Source organism: Oncorhynchus gorbuscha, unplaced genomic scaffold (assembly GCF_021184085.1).
Source record: "Oncorhynchus gorbuscha isolate QuinsamMale2020 ecotype Even-year unplaced genomic scaffold, OgorEven_v1.0 Un_scaffold_396, whole genome shotgun sequence".
Taxonomy (NCBI): Eukaryota; Metazoa; Chordata; class Actinopteri; order Salmoniformes; family Salmonidae; genus Oncorhynchus; species Oncorhynchus gorbuscha.
The window spans coordinates 90781-113314 of NW_025745243.1; the positions used below are offsets into that span (position 1 = coordinate 90781).

General features: G+C 47.9%; 4 protein-coding genes across 4 annotated transcripts in view; 1 reads left to right on the forward strand and 3 right to left on the reverse strand.

Annotated features, from left to right (window-relative positions):
* LOC124018128 (trinucleotide repeat-containing gene 18 protein-like) overlaps positions 1 to 2852 on the reverse strand; it is a 5222-nt gene extending 2370 nt beyond the window's left edge. Inside the window, exons 1-2 of the mRNA XM_046333402.1 lie at positions 2244 to 2852; positions 1124 to 1272 (exon numbers count right to left, since the gene is read on the reverse strand). Of these exons, the coding sequence (XP_046189358.1) occupies positions 1124 to 1272; positions 2244 to 2688 (594 nt within the window). The 5' untranslated portion in view covers positions 2689 to 2852. The remainder of the gene's footprint in view (positions 1 to 1123; positions 1273 to 2243) is intronic.
* Positions 1 to 22534, forward strand: part of LOC124018136 (trinucleotide repeat-containing gene 18 protein-like) — a 329221-nt gene that overhangs the window by 17870 nt on the left and 288817 nt on the right. The gene's annotated exons all lie outside the window — the stretch shown is intronic.
* LOC124018129 (proline-rich receptor-like protein kinase PERK14) lies at positions 2892 to 9981 on the reverse strand. The gene is made up of 3 exons (XM_046333403.1): positions 9940 to 9981; positions 7805 to 8171; positions 2892 to 3397 (listed from the first exon to the last, which is right to left on the reverse strand). Exons 1-3 carry the CDS (start codon positions 9940 to 9942, stop codon positions 2892 to 2894), a joined length of 876 nt encoding a protein of 291 aa, XP_046189359.1. The 5' UTR covers positions 9943 to 9981.
* LOC124018131 (trinucleotide repeat-containing gene 18 protein-like) overlaps positions 10005 to 22534 on the reverse strand; it is a 35418-nt gene continuing 22888 nt past the window's right edge. Inside the window, exons 2-10 of the mRNA XM_046333404.1 lie at positions 20845 to 20979; positions 20120 to 20245; positions 16857 to 17655; positions 16216 to 16772; positions 15758 to 16183; positions 14644 to 14725; positions 11942 to 12141; positions 10231 to 10305; positions 10005 to 10126 (exon numbers count right to left, since the gene is read on the reverse strand). Coding sequence (XP_046189360.1) covers positions 10005 to 10126; positions 10231 to 10305; positions 11942 to 12141; positions 14644 to 14725; positions 15758 to 16183; positions 16216 to 16772; positions 16857 to 17655; positions 20120 to 20245; positions 20845 to 20979 — 2522 coding nt within the window. The remainder of the gene's footprint in view (positions 10127 to 10230; positions 10306 to 11941; positions 12142 to 14643; positions 14726 to 15757; positions 16184 to 16215; positions 16773 to 16856; positions 17656 to 20119; positions 20246 to 20844; positions 20980 to 22534) is intronic.

Genomic DNA, 22534 nt, shown 5'->3' on the forward strand with positions numbered 1-22534 from the left:
TCCTCCTGTGGGTCTGTCCTCATCCCCCCAGGTCTACAGTCTGGTACCTCCTGTGTGTCTGTCCTCATCCCCCCAGGTCTACAGTCTGGTACCTCCTGTGGGTCTGTCCTCATCCCCCCAGGTCTACAGTCTGGTACCTCCTGTGGGTCTGTCCTCATCCCCCCCAGGTCTACAGTCTGGTACCTCCAGTGGGTCTGTCCTCATCCCCCCCAGGTCTACAGTCTGGTACCTCCTGTGTCTGTCCACATCCCCCCAGGTCTACAGTCTGGTACCTCCTGTGGGTCTGTCCTCATCCCCCTGTGGGTCTGTCCTCATCCCCCCAGGTCTACAGTCTGGTACCTCCTGTGGGTCTGTCCTCATCCCCCCAGGTCTACAGTATGGTACCTCCTGTGGGTCTGTCCTCATCCCCCCAGGTCTACAGTCTGGTATCTCCTGTGGGTCTGTCCTCATCCCCCCAGGTCTACAGTCTGGTACCTCCTGTGGGTCTGTCCTCATCCCCCTGTGGGTCTGTCCTCATCCCCCTGTGGGTCTGTCCTCATCCCCCCAGGTCTACAGTCTGGTACCTCCTGTGGGGCTGTCCTCATCCCCCCAGGTCTACAGTCTGGTACCTCCTGTGGGTCTGTCCTCATCCCCCCCCAGGTCTACAGTCTGGTACCTCCTGTGTGTCTGTCCTCATCCCCCCAGGTCTACAGTCTGGTACCTCCTGTGGGTCTGTCCTCATCCCCCTGTGGGTCTGTCCTCATCCCCCTGTGGGTCTGTCCTCATCCCCCTGTGGGTCTGTCCTCATCCCCCTGTGGGTCTGTCCTCATCCCCCTGTGGGTCTGTCCTCATCCCCCTGTGTGTCTGTCCTCATCCCCCCAGGTCTACAGTCTGGTACCTCCTGTGGGTCTGTCCTCATCCCCCTGTGGGTCTGTCCTCATCCCCCCAGGTCTACAGTCTGGTACCTCCTGTGGGTCTGTCCTCATCCCCCTGTGGGTCTGTCCTCATCCCCCCAGGTCTACAGTCTGGTACCTCCTGTGGGTCTGTCCTCATCCCCCCAGGTCTACAGTCTGGTACCTCCTGTGGGTCTGTCCTCATCCCCCTGTGGGTCTGTCCTCATCCCCCCTGGTCTACAGTCTGGTACCTCTTGTGGGTCTGTCCTCATCCTCCAGCTGTAGGTCTTGCTGGGGTGTAGTTGTCTGGGGAGGTTGATGTGAGACTGGCTCTCAATGGCCTCCAGCAACACCTTTCTACCTGCCTCTAACAGGCGGTCAAGACCACACAACACCTCACCTACACACACACACACACACACACACACAGAGAAACAGACACACACACACACACAGAGGAACAGACACACACACACAGAGAGAAACAGACACACACACAGAGAGAAACAGACACACACACACAGAGAGAAACAGACACACACAGAGAGAAACAGACAGACAAACACATAGAGAGAGAAACAGACAGACAAACACACAGAGAGAGAAACAGACAGACAAACACACAGAGAGAAACAGACACACACACACAGAGAGAGAAACAGACAGACACACACAGAGAGAGAAACAGACACACACAGAGAGAGAAACAGACAGACAAACACACAGAGAGAGAAACAGACAGACAAACACACAGAGAGAGGAACAGACACAGCATTAGATTCAGTGTAGGAACTTTTTGAATTAGTCACATTCAAACCGTTCTCCCCCTCCTTCTCCCCCCTCCTTCTCCTCCTTCCCCCTCCCTCCTTCCTTTCCCCCTCTCCTCTCACCCCACCTCCTCCTCCCTCTCGCCCTTCCATTTCCCCTCTCCCATCCCATCTCCTCCTCCTTCTCTCCCCCTCCTCCTTCTCTCCTTCTCCCCCTCCTCTCCTTCTACCCCCTCCTCCTCCTCCTCCTCCCCTCCCTCCCTCCTCTCCCCCTCCTCTCCTTCTACCCCCTCCTCCTCCCTCCCTCCCTCTTCTCTCCCCCCTCCTCTCCTTCTACCCCCGCCCTTCTCCTCCCCCTCCTCCTCTCCTTCTACCCCCCTCCTCCTCCTCCTCCTCCTTCTCCCCCTCCTCTCCTTCTACCCCCCCTCTCTCCCCTCCCTCCTTCTACCCCCCTCTCCTTCTACCCCCCTCTCCTTCTACCCCCCCTCTCCTCCTACCCCCCCCTCCTCCTCCTCCTCCCCCCTCCTCTCCTTCTACCCCCCTCCCTCTCCTCCTACCCCCCTCCTCCTTCTACCCCCCTCCTCTCCTTCTACCCCCTCCTCACCCTGCTCCAGCTGTATCCGATCCATCTCTAGTGAGGCCATGTCGCTGAGTAGAGTCATCCCCTCCAGAGCCCAGACCTCCAGACACCCAGGACTGGCCACGTCTCTCCCCAGCGAGGAGGCCTCTGTCTGGGGCAGGGTGGGTAGGGCAGGGGGGGCAGCCTGGGGCATCTGACTGGCAGCCAACAGCGTCATCAGACCAGCCATGGGGTCATCAGGGACGATGTTTAGAGGGGAGGGAGAGGGAGGACAGGGAGAGAGAGGGGGAGGAGAGGATGCGTGTGTGTCGGGGCTGGGTCTAAAGGCCGGTCGCTCGGAGCTTGCCGTGGTGCATGATGGGTAATGGACGGGACTCGACTTCTCTGCGACCTCTGGTTTAGTCTCCACCTGCGGGACGGACGGTGGAAGCTGATAGGCTCCTCGGCAGCCGTGGGTCAACACCTCCATCTTGACCGTTCCTGCCTCCTCCTCGGTCTGTTGTTCTTGTGGCTGTGTGGGGGGAGGACAGGGCTGGGGGCCTGTGGGGAGGCTGGTGTGTTTATGTGGCTGTGTGGGGGGAGGACAGGGCTGGGGGCCTGTGGGAGGCTGGTGTGTTTATGTGGCTGTGTGGGGGAGGACAGGGCTGGGGGCCTGTGGGGAGGCTGGTGTGTTTATGTGGCTGTGTGGGGGGGAGGACAGGGCTGGGGGCCTGTGGGGAGGCTGGTGTGTTCATGTGGCTGTGTGGATGGTAGAGAAGGACAGGGCTGCGGGGCTGAGGGGAGGCTGGTGTATTTATGTGGGTGTGTAAGGCTGGGATGTGTGTGTAATTGTGTGTGTGTGTGTGTGAGATGTGTGTGTTTGAGGCTTGACCCTTCGTCTCTCTCTATTTGGCTGAGGGTTGGAGGGCTGGAGGTCCTGAGCCGAGGGTCCAGGGCAGCAGGACTCATGCCCAGCTGGGGTGGCTCCTGGTCGGGGTCATGCTTCAGCGTGGTCCCCTGGTCTGGCCGGAGTTCCAGGCCCCGAGGCTTCGTGTCTGGAGCTGTGGCCCGGAGGAGTGGTGGCAGGGAGGAGACCGAGGGGTGTTTGTTACCCCCTGCTGGATGGGGGAGGGGGCGGGGAGGGAATAGGGCGCTGAACGGCGGGGTGATGGACTGGTAACGGTAACCAGGGGTGATATCTGTACAAACACACACACAGGTAAATAACACACATGATCCCTCTCATCAAGCAGTGGTGTATCTAAACAGACTGGTTATATAGAGACAACACAACAGAATTTAACATAATAGAAGAGACTAGAATTCAACTAGAGAATAACAGACGAGAATTCAATTAGAGAATAAGAGAATAGAATTCAATTAGAGAATAAGAGAATAGAATTCAATTAGAGAATAAGAGACGAGAATAAGAGACTAGAATTCAACTAGAGAATAAGAGAATAGAATTCAACTAGAGACTAGAATTCAATTAGAGAATAAGAATAGAATTCAATTAGAGAATAAGAATAGAATTCAATTAGAGAATAAGAATAGAATTCAATTAGAGAATAAGAATAGAATTCAATTAGAGAATAAGAATAGAATTCAACTAGAGAATAAGAGAATAGAATTCAACTAGAGAATAAGAGACTAGAATTCAACTAGAGAATAACAGACGAGAATTCAATTAGAGAATAAGAGAATAGAATTCAATTAGAGAATAAGAGACTAGAATTCAACTAGAGAATAAGAGAATAGAATTCAACTAGAGACTAGAATTCAATTAGAGAATAAGAGAATAGAATTCAATTAGAGAATAAGAGAATAGAATTCAATTAGAGAATAAGAGACGAGAATAAGAGACTAGAATTCAACTAGAGAATAAGAGAATAGAATTCAACTAGAGACTAGAATTCAATTAGAGAATAAGAATAGAATTCAATTAGAGAATAAGAATAGAATTCAATTAGAGAATAAGAATAGAATTCAATTAGAGAATAAGAATAGAATTCAACTAGAGAATAAGAATAGAATTCAACTAGAGAATAAGAGAATAGAATTCAACTAGAGAATAAGAGACTAGAATTCAACTAGAGAATAAGAGACTAGAATTCAACTAGAGAATAACAGACGAGAATTCAATTAGAGAATAAGAGAATAGAATTCAATTAGAGAATAAGAGACTAGAATTCAACTAGAGAATAAGAGAATAGAATTCAACTAGAGACTAGAATTCAATTAGAGAATAAGAATAGAATTCAATTAGAGAATAAGAGACGAGAATAAGAGAATAGAATTCAACTAGAGAATAAGAGACTAGAATTCAACTAGAGAATAAGAGACTAGAATTCAACTAGAGAATAAGAGACTAGAATTCAACTAGAGAATAAGAGAATAGAATTCAATTAGAGAATAAGAGACGAGAATAGAATTCAATTAGAGAATAAGAGACGAGAATAAGAGAATAGAATTCAATTAGAGAATAAGAGACGAGAATAAGAGAATAGAATTCAATAAGAGAATAAGAGACGAGAAATCAATTAGAGAATAAGAGACGAGAATTCAATTAGAGAATAAGAGACGAGAATTCAACTAGAGAATAAGAGACGAGAATTCAACTAGAGAATAAGAGACGAGAATTCAACTAGAGAATAAGAGAATAGAATTCAACTAGAGAATAAGAGAATATAATTCAATTAGAGAATAAGAGAATAGAATTCAATTAGAAAATAAGAGAATAGAATTCAATTAGAGAATAAGAGACGAGAATTCAATTAGAGAATAAGAGACTAGAATTCAACTAGAGAATAGAATTCAACTAGAGAATAAGAGACTAGAATAAGAGAATAGAATTCAATTAGAGAATAAGAGAATAGAATTCAATTAAAGAATAAGAGACTAGAATTCAATTAGAGAATAAGAGACGAGAATAAGAAACTAGAATTCAATTAGAGAATAAGAGACTAGAATTCAACTAGAGAATAGAATTCAACTAGAGAATAAGAGAATAGAATTCAACTAGAGAATAAGAGAATATAATTCAATTAGAGAATAAGAGAATAGAATTCAATTAGAGAATAAGAGAATAGAATTCAATTAGAGAATAAGAGACGAGAATAAGAGACTAGAATTCAATTAGAGAATAAGAGACTAGAATTCAACTAGAGAATAGAATTCAACTAGAGAATAAGAGACTAGAATAAGAGAATAGAATTCAATTAGAGAATAAGAGACTAGAATTCAATTAGAGAATAAGAGACTAGAATTCAATTAGAGAATAAGAGACTAGAATTCAATTAGAGAATAAGAGACTAGAATTCAATTAGAGAATAAGAGACGAGAATAAGAAACTAGAATTCAATTAGAGAATAAGAGACTAGAATTCAACTAGAGAATAGAATTCAACTAGAGAATAAGAGACTAGAATAAAGAGAATATAATTCAATTAGAGAATAAGAGAATAGAATTCAATTAGAGAATAAGAGAATAGAATTCAATTAGAGAATAAGAGACTAGAATTCAATAAGAGAATAAGAGAATAGAATTCAACTAGAGAATAAGAGAATAGAATTCAACTAGAGAATAAGAGACTAGAATTAAATTAGAGAATAAGAGACTAGAATTCAATTAGAGAATAAGAGACTAGAATTCAATTAGAGAATAAGAGACTAGAATTCAACTATAGAATAAGAGAATTGAATTGAATTCAACAGAACAACTATAGAATAAGAGAATTGAATTCAACAGAACAATAGAATCACAATAGTAGAATAGAATACAACATAATAGAATATAATACAATAGAATAACAGAATAGAATGTAACAGAATAGAATGTAAAAATAGAATTTATAGAATACAACAATAGAATACAACAATAGAGTGCAACAGAATATAATGTAACAGAATATAATGTAAAAATAGAATTTATAGAATACAACAATAGAATACAACAATAGAGTGCAACAGAATATAATGTAACAGAATATAATGCAACAGAATATAATTTATAGAATACAACAATAGAATGCAACAATAGAATGTAACAGAACAGAATGTAACAATAGAATACAACAATAGAATACAACAATAGAATACAACAATACAGAATGCAACAGAATGTAATGTAACAGAATAGAATGTAAAAATATAATTTATAGAATACAACAATAGAATACAACAATATAATACAACAATACAATGTAACAAAATATAATACAACAATAAAATACAACAATAAAATATAACAATAAAATACAACAATCGAATACAACAATAGAATGTAACAGAATAGAATATAACAGAATAGAATATAACAATACAATATAATACAACAATAGAATGTAACAGAATATAATATAACACAACAATAGAATGTAACAGAATAGAATATAACAGAATAGAATATAACAATACAATATAATAAAATAATAGAATGTAACAGAATATAATATAACACAACAATAGAATGTAACAGAATAGAATATAACAGAATAGAATATAACAATACAATATAATACAACAATAGAATGTAACAGAATAGAATATAACAGAATAGAATATAACAATACAATATAATACAACAATAGAATGTAACAGAATAGCATTCTATTATAACAGAATACAATAGAATACAACAATAGAATGTAACAGAATATAATATAATACAATAGAATACAACAACAGAATGTAACAGAATAGCATTATATTATAACAGAATACAATAGAATACAACAATAGAATGTAACAGAATATAATATAATACAATAGAATACAACAATAGAATGAAACAGAATATAATATAATACAATAGAATACAACAATAGAATGAAACAGAATATAACAGAATACAATAGAATACAACAATAGAATGTAACAGAATAGCATTCTATTATAACAGAATATAATATAATACAATAGAATACAACAATAGAATGTAACAGAATAACATTCTATTATAACAGAATATAATATAATACAATAGAATACAACAATAGAATGTAACAGAATAGCATTATATTATAACAGAATATAATATAATACAATAGAATACAACAATAGAATGAAACAGAATAGCATTCTATTATAATAGAATATAATACAATAGAATACAACAGAATAGCATTCTATTATAACAGAATATAATATAATACAATAGAATAAAACAATAGAATGTAACAGAATAGCATTCTATTATAACAGAATATAATATAATACAATAGAATACAACAATAGAATGTAACAGAATAGCATTCTATTATAACAGAATAGAATATAATACAATAGAATACAACAATAGAATGTAACAGAATAGCATTATATTATAATAGAATACAATAGAATACAACAATAGAATGTAACAGAATAGCATTCTATTATAACAGAATATAATATAATACAATAGAATACAACAATAGAATGTAACAGAATAGCATTCTATTATAACAGAATAGAATGTAACAGAATAACATTCTATTATAACAGAATATAATATAATACAATAGAATACAACAATAGAATGTAACAGAATAGCATTCTATTATAACAGAATAGAATACAACAATAGAATGTAACAGAATAGAATATTAGTTTTAACAGGATGCTCACCTGTGTAGATTCGGTGATAGGGGGCGGTGGTCTGTTTCTCCCCCCTCTCTCCCCCCTCCTCCTCTCCCTCGTCAGCGTCCTGTTTGGGTCTCAGGGGGGAGGCAGAGTGCGGGGCGGGAGGGCGAGGAAGGGGAGAGGAAGGGTGAGACCTCTCTCTCTGGACCTCCGGGTGTTGGAGAGTGGGCCTGGGGGAGGACAGGGGGGTGAGGGAGGAGGTGGAGGGGGGAGGTGAACGGAGAGGAGTTTTATGGCAGTGGAGGGAGGGGGAGGCAGTGGGGCGTGGCGAGGGGCGGGGTTTGGGCTCGGAACACCTCTTATTGGTCTTCTCTTCTAGCTCTGCCCTCTGTTCACTGGCCTTCAGACGCTCCTACAACAGAGAGAGGGGGGGGGGTTAGGTGTGTATCAGGTGTGTCAGCACCAGTCAGGTGTGTATCAGGTGTGTATCAGGTGTGTCAGCACCAGTCAGGTGTGTATCAGGTGTGTCAGCACCAGTCAGGTGTGTATCAGGTCTGTCAGCACAGTCAGTCAGGTGTGTATCAGGTGTGTCAGGTCTGTCAGCACCAGTCAGGTGTGTATCAGGTGTTTATCAGGTCTGTCAGCACCAGTCAGGTGTGTATCAGGTGTGTATCAGGTGTGTGTGTATCAGGTGCGTATCAGGTGCGTATCAGGTGTGTATTAGGTGTGTATCAGGTGTGTATCAGGTCTGTCAGCACCAGTCAGGTGTGTATCAGGTGTGTATCAGGTGTGTATCAGGTGTGTATCAGGTGCGTATCAGGTGTGTATCAGGTCTGTCAGCACCAGTCAGGTGTGTATCAGGTGTGTATCAGGTGTGTATCAGGTGTGTATCAGGTGCGTATCAGGTTGTATCAGGTCTGTGTGTATCAGTGTGTGTATCAGGTGTGTATCAGGTCTGTCAGCACCAGTCAGGTGTGTATCAGGTGCATTAGGTGTATCAGGTGTGTATCAGGTGTGTATCAGGTGTCAGCACCAGTCAGGTGTGTATCAGGGTGCAGGGTGTATCAGGTGCGTATCATCAGGTGCGTATCAGGTGCTTATCAGGTGTTTATCAGGTGTGTCAGCACCAGTCAGGTGTGTATCAGGTGTGTATCAGGTCTGTCAGCACCAGTCAGGTGTGTATCAGGTGTGTAGGTGTGTATCAGGTGTGTATCAGGTCTGTCAGCACCAGTCAGGTGTGTATCAGGTGTGTATCAGGTCTGTCAGCACCAGTCAGGTGTGTATCAGGTGTGTATCAGGTCTGTCAGCACCAGTCAGGTGTGTATCAGGTGTGTATCAGGTGTCAGCACCATCAGGTGTATCAGGTCTGTATCAGGTGTGTATCAGGTGTGTTTATCAGGTGTGCATCAGGTGTGCATCAGGTGTATCAGGTGTGTATCAGGTGTGTATCAGGTGTGTATCAGGTGTGTATCAGGTCTGTCAGCACCAGTCAGGTGTGTATCAGGTCTGTCAGCACCAGTCAGATGTGTATCAGGTGTGTATCAGGTGTGCATCAGGTGTGCATCAGGTGTGCATCAGGTGTGGTGTGTATCAGGTGTGTATCAGGTGTGTCAGCACCAGTTAGGAGTTTATCATGTGTTTATCAGGTGTGTATCAGGTGTTTATCAGGTGTGCATCAGGTGTGCATCAGGTGTGTATCAGGTGTGTATCAGGTGTGCATCAGGTGTGCATCAGGTGTGTATCAGGTGTGTCAGCACCAGTTAGGTGTTGATCAGGTGTTTATCAGGTGTGCATCAGGTGTGTATCAGGTGTGTATCAGGTGTGTCAGCACCAGTCAGGAGTTTATCAGGTGTGCATCAGGTGTGTATCAGGTGTGCATCAGGTGTGTCAGCACCAGTTAGGTGTTGATCAGGTGTTTATCAGGTGTGCATCAGGTGTGCATCAGGTGTGCATCAGGTGTGCATCAGGTGTGCATCAGGTGTGCATCAGGTGTGCATCAGGTGTGCATCAGGTGTGCATCAGGTGTGCATCAGGTGTGCATCAGGTGTGCATCAGGTGTGCATCAGGTGTGCATCAGGTGTGCATCAGGTGTGCATCAGGTGTGCATCAGGTGTGCATCAGGTGTGCATCAGGTGTGCATCAGGTGTCATCAGGTGTGCATCAGTGCATCTCGTCCTCACCATCAGTTGAGCGTTCCTCTGCAGCTCCAGGACCTGAGCAGCATGTTGCTTGAATCATCACCAGCTCATGTTGCCTCAGCATCTGTTGCTGTGACAACATCTGCAGCTGAGCGGCATGTTGCAGAGAACTGCCTGCTCCGTACACCCCTGGCCACTGGGGGCGCCACCCCATCCAACACATCTCCTCCTACGGGGACACGATATAAGGTTATGCATGATCAAAGCAGTGTTCACACACCCCAGTCATCCTCACATCGTACCGTAGCGTGGGATGTGTTCTGTGGCTATAACCATCAGCTGTCCTGACTGGGGTCTCTGGCCAGCTGGTAGGGAGGAGGGCCTGGTGCAGCGGAGAGGGGCCTAAACCTGGGGGCGGAGAGAGACAGGGAGAGAGACGGGGAGAGAGACAGGGAGAGAGACAGGGAGAGAGACATATAGATATATATATATATATATAGATAGATAGATAGATAGATAGATAGATAGATAGATAGATAGATAGATAGATATATATATATAGTGGATATGGTGGGTATAGTGTGTATAGTGGGTGTGTAGTGGGTATAGTGTGTGTGTAGTGGGTATAGTGGGTGTGTAGTGGATATAGTGTGTGTAGATATAGTGGGTGTGTAGTGGGTATAGTGTGTGTAGATATAGTGTGTGTATAGTGTGTGTGTGGATATAGTTGGTATAGTGGATATAGTGTGTGTGTGGGTATAGTGGGTATAGTGTGTGTGTGGGGGGTATAGTGGGTATAGTGTGTGTGTGTGGGGGTATAGTGTGTGTGTGGGGGGTATAGTGGGTATAGTGTGTGTGTGTGGGGGTATAGTGTGGATATGGTGGAAATAGTGTGGGTATAGTGGGTATAATGGAAATAATGTGTGTGGGTATAGTGGGTATAGTGTGGGTATAGTGGAAATAGGGTGTGTGTGTATAGTGGGTATAGTGTGGATATGGTGGAAATAGTGTGGGTATAGTGGGTATAGTGTGGATATAGTGGAAATAGTGTGGGTATAGTGGGTATAGTGTGGATATAGGGAAATAGTGTGGTTATAGTGGGTATAGTGTGTGTTTAGTGGGTAAAGTGGGTACAGTGTGAGAGGTGGGTATAGTGGATATAGTGGGTATAGTGTGTGTGTAGTGGGTAAAGTGGGTACAATGTGTGAGGTGGGTATAGTGTGTGTGTGTGTGTGTGTAGTGGATATAGTGTGTAGTGGGTAGAGTGGATATAGTGTGTCTGTGTGTGTGGTGGGTATAATGGATATGGTGGGTATAGTGTGTATAGTGGGTGTGTAGTGGGTATAGTGTGTGTGTAGTGGGTATAGTGGGTGTGCAGTGGGTATAGTGTGTGTGTGTGTAGTGGGTATGTAGTGGATATAGTGTGTGTGTAGTGGGTATAGTGTGTAGTGGGAAAAGTGGATATAGTGTGTATAGTGTGTGTGGATATAGTGGATATAGTGGGTATAGTGGATATAGTGGATATAGTGTGTGTGGATATAGTGGATATAGTGGATATAGTGGGTATAGTGTGTGTGGATATAGTGGGTATAGTGTGTGTGGATATAGTGGATATAGTGGGTATAGTGGATATAGTGGGTATAGTGTGTGTGTGTGGATATAGTGGGTATAGTGGATATAGTGGATGTGTAGTGGATATAGTGGGTGTGTAGTGTGTGTAGTGGGCATAGTGGTTATAGAGGGTATAGTGGGTGTGTAGTGAGTATAGTGGGTGTGTAGTGGGTATAGTGGGTATAGTGGGTGTGTAGTGGGTATAGTGGGTGTGTAGTGTGTATGTAGTGGGCATAGTGGTTATAGAGGGTATAGTGGGTGTGTAGTGGGTATAGCGGGTGTGTAGTGGGTATAGCGGGTGTGTAGTGGGTATAGTGGGTGTGTAGTGTGTGTGTAGTGGGCATAGTGGTTATAGAGGGTATAGTGGGTGTGTAGTGGGTATAGTGTGTGTGTAGTGGGCATAGTGGTTATAGAGAGTATAGCGGGTCTGTACCGTAGGGGGATCCCGACAGCCAGATGGGCGGTGCTCCTTGGCGGGGCATCCAGGAGTGAGAGGTCAGGGGGGAGGGGTCGTGGGGCCAGCGGGCGGAGCCTCCAGTCACCATGAGGTTGGAGGTCATGAGGTTAGAGTTCAGGGCGCTGGACACCAAGGGGGGGTGCATCTGGGTGAACTCTGCCAGCTCCTTACTCTCTCTGATCACACACACACACACACACACACACACACACACACACACACACACACACACACACACACACACACACACACACACATCTAATTCATAACACTCTTTATATCCATCCTTGATATGGAGTGATAGAGTGCACACACTTCAGGAACAAGAGAATCAACACAACCAGGGAATCAACCCCTAACCAGGGAATCAACCCCTAACCAGGGAATCAACCCCTAACCCAACCAGGGAATCAATCCCTAACCAGGGAATCAACCGCTAACCAGGGAATCAACACCTAACCCAACCAGGGAATCAACCCCCAACCAGGGAATCAACCCCCAACCAGGAAATCAACCCCCAACCAGGAAATCAACCCCCAAACCCAACCCGGGAATCAACCCCCAAACCCACCAGGGAATCAACCCCCAACCAGGGAATCAACCCCTAACCCAACCAGGGAATCAACCCCTAACCCAACCAGGGAATCAACCCCCAACCCAACCAGGAATCAACCCCCAACCCAACCAGGGAATCAACCCCTAACCCAACCAGGAATCAACCCCTAACCCAACCAGGGAATCAACCCCTAACCCAACCAGGGAATCAACACCCAACCAGGGAATCAACCCCCAACCCAACCAGGGAATCAACCCCCAAACCCAACCAGGGAATCAACCCCCAACCCCACCAGGGAATCAACCCCTAACCCTACCAGGGGATCAACCCCTAACCCTACCAGGGGATCAACCCCTAACCCAACCAGGGAATCAACCCCCAACCCAACCAGGGAATCAACCCCTAACCCAACCAGGGAATCAACCCCTCACCCAACCAGGAATCAACCCCCAACCCAACCAGGAATCAACCCCAACCCAACCAGGGAATCAACCCCCAAACCCAACCAGGGAATCAACCCCCAACCCCACCAGGAATCAACCCCAACCCCACCAGGGAATCAACCCCCAACCCCACCAGGGAATCAACCCCAACCCCACCAGGGAATCTACCCCCAACCCCACCAGGGAAATCTACCCCCAACCCCACCAGGAAATCTACCCCCACCCCCAACCCCACCAGGAATCTACCCCCAACCACACCAGGGAATCAATTCCCAACCCCACCAGGGAATCAATTCCCAACCCCACCAGGGAAACAACCCATCCAGGGAATCTACCCCCAACCCCACCAGGGAATCAACCCCCAACCCCACCAGGGAATCTACCCCCAACCCCACCAGGGAAATCTACCCCCAACCCCACCAGGGAAATCTACCCCCAACCCCACCAGGGAAATCTACCCCCAACCCCACCAGGGAAATCTACCCCCAACCTCACCAGGGAAATCTACCCCCAACCCCACCAGGGAATCAATTCCCAACCCCACCAGGGAAACAACCCATCCAGGGAATCAACCCCCAACCCCACCTGGGAATCAACCCCCAACCCCACCCGGGAATCAATCCCCAACCCCACCGGGAATCTACCCCCAACCCCACCGGGGAATCTACCCCCAACCCCACCGGGGAATCTACCCCCAACCCCACCAGGGAATCAATTCCCAACCCAACCAGGGAATCAACCCCTAACCGAAAGGTTGCAAGTTCAAATCCCCGAGCTGACAAGGTACAAATCTGTCGTTCTGCCCCTGAACAGGCAGTTAACCCACTGTTCCTAGGCCGTCATTGAAAATAAGAATTTGTTCTTAACTGACTTGCCTAGTAAAATAAAGGTTAAAAAAAACAAAAAACCAGGGAATCAACCCCCAACCCCACCAGGGAATCTACCCCCAACCCCACCAGGGAATCAACCCCTAACCAGGGAATCAACCCCTAACCAGGGAATCAACCCCTAACCAGGGAATCAACCCCTAACCAGGGAATCAATTCCCAACCCAACCAGGAAATCAACCCCTAACCAGGGAATCAATTCCCAACCCAACCAGGGAATCTAACCCTAACCAGGGAATCAATTCCCAACCCAACCAGGGAATCAACCCCTAACCAGGGAATCAACCCCTAACCCCACCAGGGAATCAACCCCCAACCCAACCAGGGAAACAACCCCACCAGGAATCAACCCCAACCCAACCAGGGAATCAACCCCTAACCCAACAAGGAAACAACCCCCAACCCAACCAGGGAATCAACCCCAACCCAACCAGGAATCAACCCCCTAACCCAACAAGGGAAACAACCCCCAACCCAACCAGGAATCAACCCCTAACCCAACCAGGAATCAACCCCCAACCCTACCAGGGAATCAACCCCCAACCCTACCAGGGGATCAACCCCTAACCCTACCAGGGGATAAACCCCCAACCAGGGAATCAACCCCCAACCCAACCAGGGAAACAACCCCTAACCCAACCAGGGAAACAACCCCTAACCCAACAAGGGAATCAAGCTAAGAGGTTATATATCTAACCACTACAGTTTCCTAACAGGTTGCAGGTCAGAAAATGTGACAGACTGCCTTTACTGCAGCCTATCACAGGTGAGCCGTTAGTCACGCCCCCTAACCTGAGCAACTTCTCCTGCTCACGCTCCAGGCACCCCAGTCTGTCACCACGGTGACGGGCTCGCTCGTCCCCCCGCTCCTCGTCTGTTTGGACGACAGAATAGAACATAGTGATCCATAATGCACAACAACAGTAGATTTGGTGATATCTGGTATATTAACATATACAGAACTTAAAATCTATGGATATTTAAATTAATTAATCTATGGATATGTAAATTAATCAATCTATGTATATTTAAATTAATCAATCTGTGGATATCTAAATTAATCAATCTATGTATATTTAAATGAATTAATCTATGTATATTTAAATTAATTAATCTATGTATATTTAAATTAATTAATCTGTGGCTATTTTAATAAATCTATGGATATTTAAATTACTTAATTTATGGATATTTAAATGAATCAATCTATGTATATTTAAATTAATTAATCTATGTATATTTAAATTAATTAATCTGTGGCTATTTTAATAAATCTATGGATATTAAAATTACTTAATTTATGGATATTTAAATGAACCAATCTATGTATATTTAAATAAATTTATCTATGTATATTTAAATTAATTAATCTATGTATATTTAAATTAATTAATCTATGGATTTCACATGACTGGGAATACAGATATGCATCTGTTGGACGACCAATTGGATACCAGAAATTGTGGAGAAAAAGGGATACAATTAACAAAAAAAAATATATAAAAAAGAATCTCATGTTTTATATATATATCTATATATATTTATATATATATATATAAAATAAACATAAGAAAATTTTTAACAGATTAAATACAAACTTGAGAAAATCCGTGGCATTTTTGTGGTAACTTCACATTTTAGTGGCCTGTCCCCAGCACAAGGTGCACCTGTGTAATGATCATGCTGTTTTAATCAGCTTCTTGATATGCCACACCTGTCAGGTGGATGGATTATCTTGGCAAAGGAGAAATGCTCACTAACAGGGATGCAAAGAATTTCGGTGTGTGAAAAAAACTGTGTAGAATTGTAGGAAGTGTCTTAAAATGTCAAAACAAAACTGTTTGTCCCCCCCCATATCTAAACAACAGCTGTCCCCTTGCTATAAGATGTAAATAAATAGTCTCACCTTTAACCCCTGCGTGCAGTTGTAGAGGTCTCTGGGAGTCTGTATTGCTCTGTCTGGCCACTGCCACAGCTATCCCAACAGGAGGGTGACGGACCTCTCCCCCACCCTCGCCTGGCCCCGCCCCTTCGCCGCGTCCCAACGACCGAGAGCTGTCGGGACGCTCCTGCTCTCTCTTCATCAGCCTCCCCCCCGCTCCTCCTCCTCCTCCCTCCAGCCTCATGAACGCCAGCCCTCCGAACGCGGCTTGGTTGTCAGTGTTCTGCCTGGAGGACCCCTGGCGTTCAGGTGGGAAGGCCCCACTGTATTTGATAAGACTCTGCATGGCCGACACCTCTCCTCCGTCTGCTCCCCCCTCAGACCCTCCTCCTCCACTGCCTCTCCTTCCCCCAACTGGGCGGTACAGGGCTGAGGTGTCCATGTAGCGCCCTGTCCCTCCTCTCCCCTCTGGGGTTGGGGGCGGAGGGTGGGGGGAATGTGTGTGTCTGTGTTGGGGTGTGTGGGGTTGGAAGGGGGTCTGTTGAGTTCCTGTTGGTTATGGTGTGAGGGTTGAGTGTGTGTGTGTCTGTGTTGGAGTGTGGGGGTTGGAAGGGGTGTGTTGAGTTCCGGCTGGTTGTTGTGTGAGGGCTGAGTGTGTGTGCGTGCCTGCTGTGCGGAGTGTGCGTGTCCGTGCTGGGAGGCCAGAGCTGCCATATGACTGGTGGCGTAGTTGACCAATGGGCTGATGGGGTTCCATTTAGGCCCTTCCCCCACCCGCTCCAAGCCCAATCGGATGGCATGTTTTGGCGTGTCCCTGGGGTCCGGGCTGAACCCTGATTGGCTGACGTAACCGTCTCGTTTCAGCGCCGAACCGTTGGAGCAGATCACAGAGCCCTCCTCCCGCTCTCTCTGATTGGACAAATCACCAGGAAGAGAAGCGCGACGGTCCGATAGTGTCTTTTCAGGAAACCTCTCGCTCTCTCTTTCTCTCTCTCTTTCTCTCTCTCTTTCTCTCTCTCTTTCTCTCTCTCTTTCTCTCTCTCTTTCTCTCTCTCTTTCTCTCTCTCTTTCTCTCTCTCTTTCTCTCTCTCTTTCTCTCTCTCTTTCTCTCTCTCTTTCTCTCAGTTTGTCCTGTTTGTCCCTGGCCTGCGATGCGATCTGGATCGGGCCGATCTGCTCATCATAGACCTCCACAGAAGGCACGTAAGTGGGCGCGCTCACACGCTGTTCCCTGATAGGCTCCCGGTGTGCAGGGTAGGCGGGGCCAGGGAGGAGTCCACCGCTGTAGATAGATTCAGTCTTCCTCAGCCTGTCTGTGTGTGTGTGGGGGCTAGGGTTAGGGTTGGGGGAGCGAGTGGGTGTGTCATCAGTCTCTGGGTAACGCCCAGAAGAGGAGGAGCCCTGGGGGGGTCGAGAAGCAGAGGGGTGGTGGAGGAAAACCTCTCTTTCTCTCTCTCGGTCTCCATCACGCTCCGTCTCTCGTTCTCTGTGGCGTTCTCTCTCTCCACTCCTCCCATCCTGTGTCAGATCTACCACACTGTATGGACGAGGCTCCCTCTCGCCTCTCTCCTCGCGGTAGGGTATCTCTCTGCCCCCCTCCTGGGGCTCCTCTCTCTCCCTCTCCTCGTGGTAGAGTCTGTCTCGGTCCCTGCCCCCCTCCTGAGGCTCCTCTCTCTCCCTCGCCACACGGTAGAGTCTGTCTCGGTCCCTGCCCCCCTCCTGGGGCTCCTCTCTCTCCCTCTCCTCACGGTAGAGTCTGTCTCGGTCCCTGCCCCCCTCCTGAGGCTCCTCCCTCTCCTCACGGTAGAGTCTGTCTCGGTCCCTGCCCCCCTCCCGGGAGCTACTCTGGGGGGTGGAACTGGGGGGGACGGAGAAGGGTTGGAGAGGCGGCTGGGGTAACGACACCGGCAGGAAGAACCTCTCTGGAACACAAACATCACAACACCATCAGACCACATCCTCCAACAACACCACCACCTCATCCTCCAACACCAACACCATCACCACATCCTCCAACAACACCACCATCACCTCATCCTCCAACAACACCACATCCTCCAACAACACCACCATCACCTCATCCTCCAACAACACCACCATCACCTCATCCTCCAACAACACCACCATCACCTCATCCTCCCAACACCAACACCATCACCTCATCCTCCAACACCAACACCATCACCACATCCTCCAACAACAACACCATCACCATCACCCCAACACCATCACCATCACCCCAACACCATCACCTCATCCTCCAACAACACCACCATCACCTCATCCTCCAACAACACCACCATCACCTCATCCTCCAACAACACCACCATCACCTCATCCTCCAACAACACCACCATCACCTCATCCTCCAACAACACCACCATCACCTCATCCTCCAACAACACCACCATCACCTCATCCTCCAACAACACCACCATCACCTCATCCTCCAACAACAACACCATCACCTCATCCTCCAACAACACCACCACCACCTCATCCTCCAACAACAACACCACCACCACATCCTCCAACAACACCACCATCACCTCATCCTCCAACAACACCACCACCACCTCATCCTCCAACAACAACACCACCACCACATCCTCCAACAACACCACCATCACCTCATCCTCCAACAACACCATCACCTCATCCTCCAACACCAACACCATCACCTCATCCTCCAACACCAACACCATCACCTCATCCTCCAACAACAACACCATCACCTCATCCTCAAACAACACCACCATCACCTCATCCTCCAACAACAACAACACCACCTCATCCTCCAACAACAACACCATCACCTCATCCTCCAACAACAACACCATCACCTCATCCTCCAACACCAACACCTCATCCTCCAACAACAACACCTCATCCTCCAACAACAACAACACCATCACCTCATCCTCCAACACCATCACCTCATCCTCCAACAACACCAACACCTCATCCTCCAACAACAACAACACCTCATCCTCCAACAACAACACCACCTCATCCTCCAACACCAACACCTCATCCTCCAACAACACCACCACCACATCCATCAATTTGCTGAGTATAGTGTTTCAGGTCAATTTCACTGGTCATCCCCAAAGCCAACACTCCCTTTGGCCACCTTTCCTTCCAGTTCTCTGCTGCCAATGACTGGAACAAATGGCAAAAATCTCTACAGCTGGAGTCTCATATCTCCCTCTCTAACTTTAAGCATCAGCTGTCAGAGCAGCTCACAGATCACCGTACCTGTACACAGCCCATCTGTAAATAGCCCACCCAACTACCTCATCCCCATATTGTTATTGATCCTCTTGCTCTTTTGCACCCCAGTATCTCTACTTGCACATCATCATCTGCACATCTCTCACTCCAGTGTTAATGCTAAATTGTAATTATTTCGCCTCTACATTTGTACACACCGTACATAGACTTTTCGTTAGTGTTATTGACTGTACGTTTGTTTGTGTGTAACTGTTGTTGTTGTTTGTGTCTCACTGCTTTGCTTTATTCTTGGCCAGGTCGCAGTTGTAAATGAGAACTTGTTCTCAACCAGCCTACCTGGTTAAATAAATAAAGGTGAAATAAAATAATTTATTATCCATCAGAACACAACAACACATCAGATACAGTAACAGGTTTGCAAAACAAATCTGTCCCGAGGCGACGCCACGCTGGTCCCGAGGCGACGCCACGCTGGTCCCGAGGCGACGCCACGCTGGTCCCGAGGCGACGCCACGCTGGTCCCGAGGCGACGCCACGCTGGTCCCGAGCGACGCCACGCTGGTCCCGAGGCGACGCCACGCTGGTCCCCAGGCGACGCCACGCTGGTCCCGAGGCGACGCCACGCTGGTCCCGAACGACGCCACGCTGGTCCCGAGACGACGCCACGTTGGTCCCGAGACGACGCCACGTTGGTCCCGAGACGACGCCACGTTGGTCCCGAGACGCCACGTTGGTCCCGAGAAGACGCCACGTTGGTCCCGAGAAGACGCCACGTTGGTCGAGAAGACGCCACGTTGGTCGAGAAGACGCCACGTTGGTCCCGAGAAGACGCCACGTTGGTCCCGAGAAGACGCCACGCTGGTCGAGACGCCACGTTGGTCCCGAGACGACGCCACGTTGGTCCCGAGACGCCACTTTGATACACATTTGTTTGTGTCCCCACCACGTGGGAGAGGTGATGTAATCAACGACCAATAAGGCCTGTTTATTGGGGCTCAGACCGTCTATTACAAATCAATACTTTGATCTGAAGGCAGTATGGTTTGAAGAGACTGAAATGAGACCGTATTTCAATCTGAAGGCAGTATGGTCTGAAGAGACTGAATATTTTGGGGCTCGTAGTGTGGTCTAGAAGTGGTAGTGTGTACTAACCTTGGTGTGGTGCGTTGTAGAGGTGGTGGTGCTGAGCCAAGCCCAGCGAGGGGGGAGGAGGCTCCAGGTTACCCAGGGGGAGGTGGTAGGGGTTGGGGTACAGACCGCCTGGGAGAGGGGCGTAGCCTGGAAGAGCAACAACACACATCAGCTGGGTCGGTGCTGGGACAGAGCAAATACCTGCACTTCTTAGGCGGTGGGAACCCCAGGAATGGATAGCCCTACTACTGACCTCTGACCTGTAGACACATGGTTGACCTACTCTGCCTAAGAGAGCGCGAGAGCGCGAGAGAGCGCGAGAGAGGCGCGAGAGAGCGCGAGAGAGGCGCGAGAGATGTGCCTATCTTCCCTCTAGGAAAGAGGACAGGAGGAGGGATAGAAGTGGGGCAGGAGAGAGATGAGGGACGAGGAGAGAGAGAGAGAAATGAGGAAAGAGGAGGAGAGAGAGCTGAGGGACAAGAAGAGAGAGAGAGGACAGGAGGAAGGATAGAAGTGGGGCAAGAGAGAGAGCTGAGGAGAGAGAGAGAGGACAGGAGGAGGGATAGAAGTGGGGCAGAAGAGAGAGAGAACAGGAGGAGGGATAGAAGTGGGGCAGGAGAGAGAGAGGACAGGAGGAGGAGAGAGGACAGGAGCAGGAGAGAGAGGGGACAGTAGTGAAGCGAGCAGATAGGAACGCAGATAGAACACTGACAGAACATGAAGGACAGTCTGAAACAGTCCGTTACCTTCGTGGGCGGCAGCGTGTGAGGCCCAGAGCTGAGCCATCTGATTGGGTGATCTGTAGGCTGGGTCAGAGGTTAGGGGGGAGGGGCCGGAATAGCCCGGCAGGAAGGGACTGGAGGCTGCTGGGAAGGCATCAACTGGAGGGATGAGATAAGGAGACTTTGAAGCTTTATTGAGACGAGACACACAGACATACAAAGTAGTCAATACAGACTGACATCATCATACTAGAGGTCGACCGATTATGACATCATCACACCCATCCAGAATACATCCCAGAAGATGAACAAGATCAAAACACTAAAAAGGACAAAAACAGGAGAAAAAAGCTCCGCGGCCCTGAGCCCACTCTCCGAGGGTAGACGCCCCGCGGCCCTGAGCCCACTCTCCGAGGGTAGACGCCCCGCGGCCCTGAGCCCACTCTCCGAGGGTAGAAGCCCGGCGGCCCTGAGCCCACTCTCCGAGGGTAGACGCCCCGCGGCCCTGAGCCCACTCTCCGAGGGCAGACGCCCCGCGGCCCTGAGCCCACTCTCCGAGGGTAAAAGCCCCGCGGCCCTGAGCCCACTCTCCGAGGGTAAAAGCCCCGCGACCCTGAGCCCACTCTCCGAGGGTAAAGGCCCCGCGGCCCTGAGCCCACTCTCCGAGGCTAAAACTCCGCGGCCCTGAGCCCACTCTCCGAGGGTAGACGCCCCGCGGCCCTGAGCCCACTCTCCGAGGGTAAAGGCCCTGAGCCCACTCTCCGAGGATGAAGGCCCTGAGCCGACTCTCCGAGGGTAAATGTCCCGAGCCGACTCTCCGAGGGTAAAGGTCCCGAGCCTACTCTCCGAGGGTAAAGGTCCCGAGCCTACTCTCCGAGGGTAAAGGTCCCGAGCCTACTCTCCGAGGGTAAAGGTCCCGAGCCTACTCTCCGAGGGTAAAGGCCCCGAGCCTACTCTCCGAGGGTAAAGGCCCCGAGCCTACTCTCCGAGGGTAAAGGTCCCGAGCCTACTCTCCGAGGGTAAAGGTCCCGAGCCTACTCTCCGAGGGTAAAGGTCCCGAGCCTACTCTCCGAGGGTAAAGGTCCCGAGCCTACTCTCCGAGGGTAAAGGTCCCGAGCCTACTCTCCGAGGGTAAAGGTCCCGAGCCTACTCTCCGAGGGTAAAGGTCCCGAGCCTACTCTCCGAGGGTAAAGGTCCCGAGCCCACTCTCCGAGGGTAAAGGCCCCGAGCCTACTCTCCGAGGGTAAAGGCCCTGAGCCTACTCTCCGAGGGTAAAGGCCCCGAGCCTACTCTCCGAGGGTAAAGGTCCTGAGCCGACTCTACGAGGGTGTCTCATGGGCACAAAACACAGTTCCATTTAACACCTCACACTGTACAGGTCACCAACTATTTGACCTTTTGAACCCCTGAAGACGACGCAGCCAGCCTCGGGGTTAGTGTGTGTGTGTGTGTCACTGTGTGTGTGTGTGTGTGTATCACTGTGTGTGTGTGTGTGTGTGTGGTCCCCTGAGGGATGTGGAGACGTGTTTCCCCGAGTCTTCCTGCAGCTAAATCAGTGTATTAAACCTCTCTCTCACACACACACACACACACACACACACACACACACACACACACACACACACACACACACACACACACACACACACACACACACACACACACACAGCAATCTAAATGACACACAGCCAGTTCTCTAAATAACACACCACTC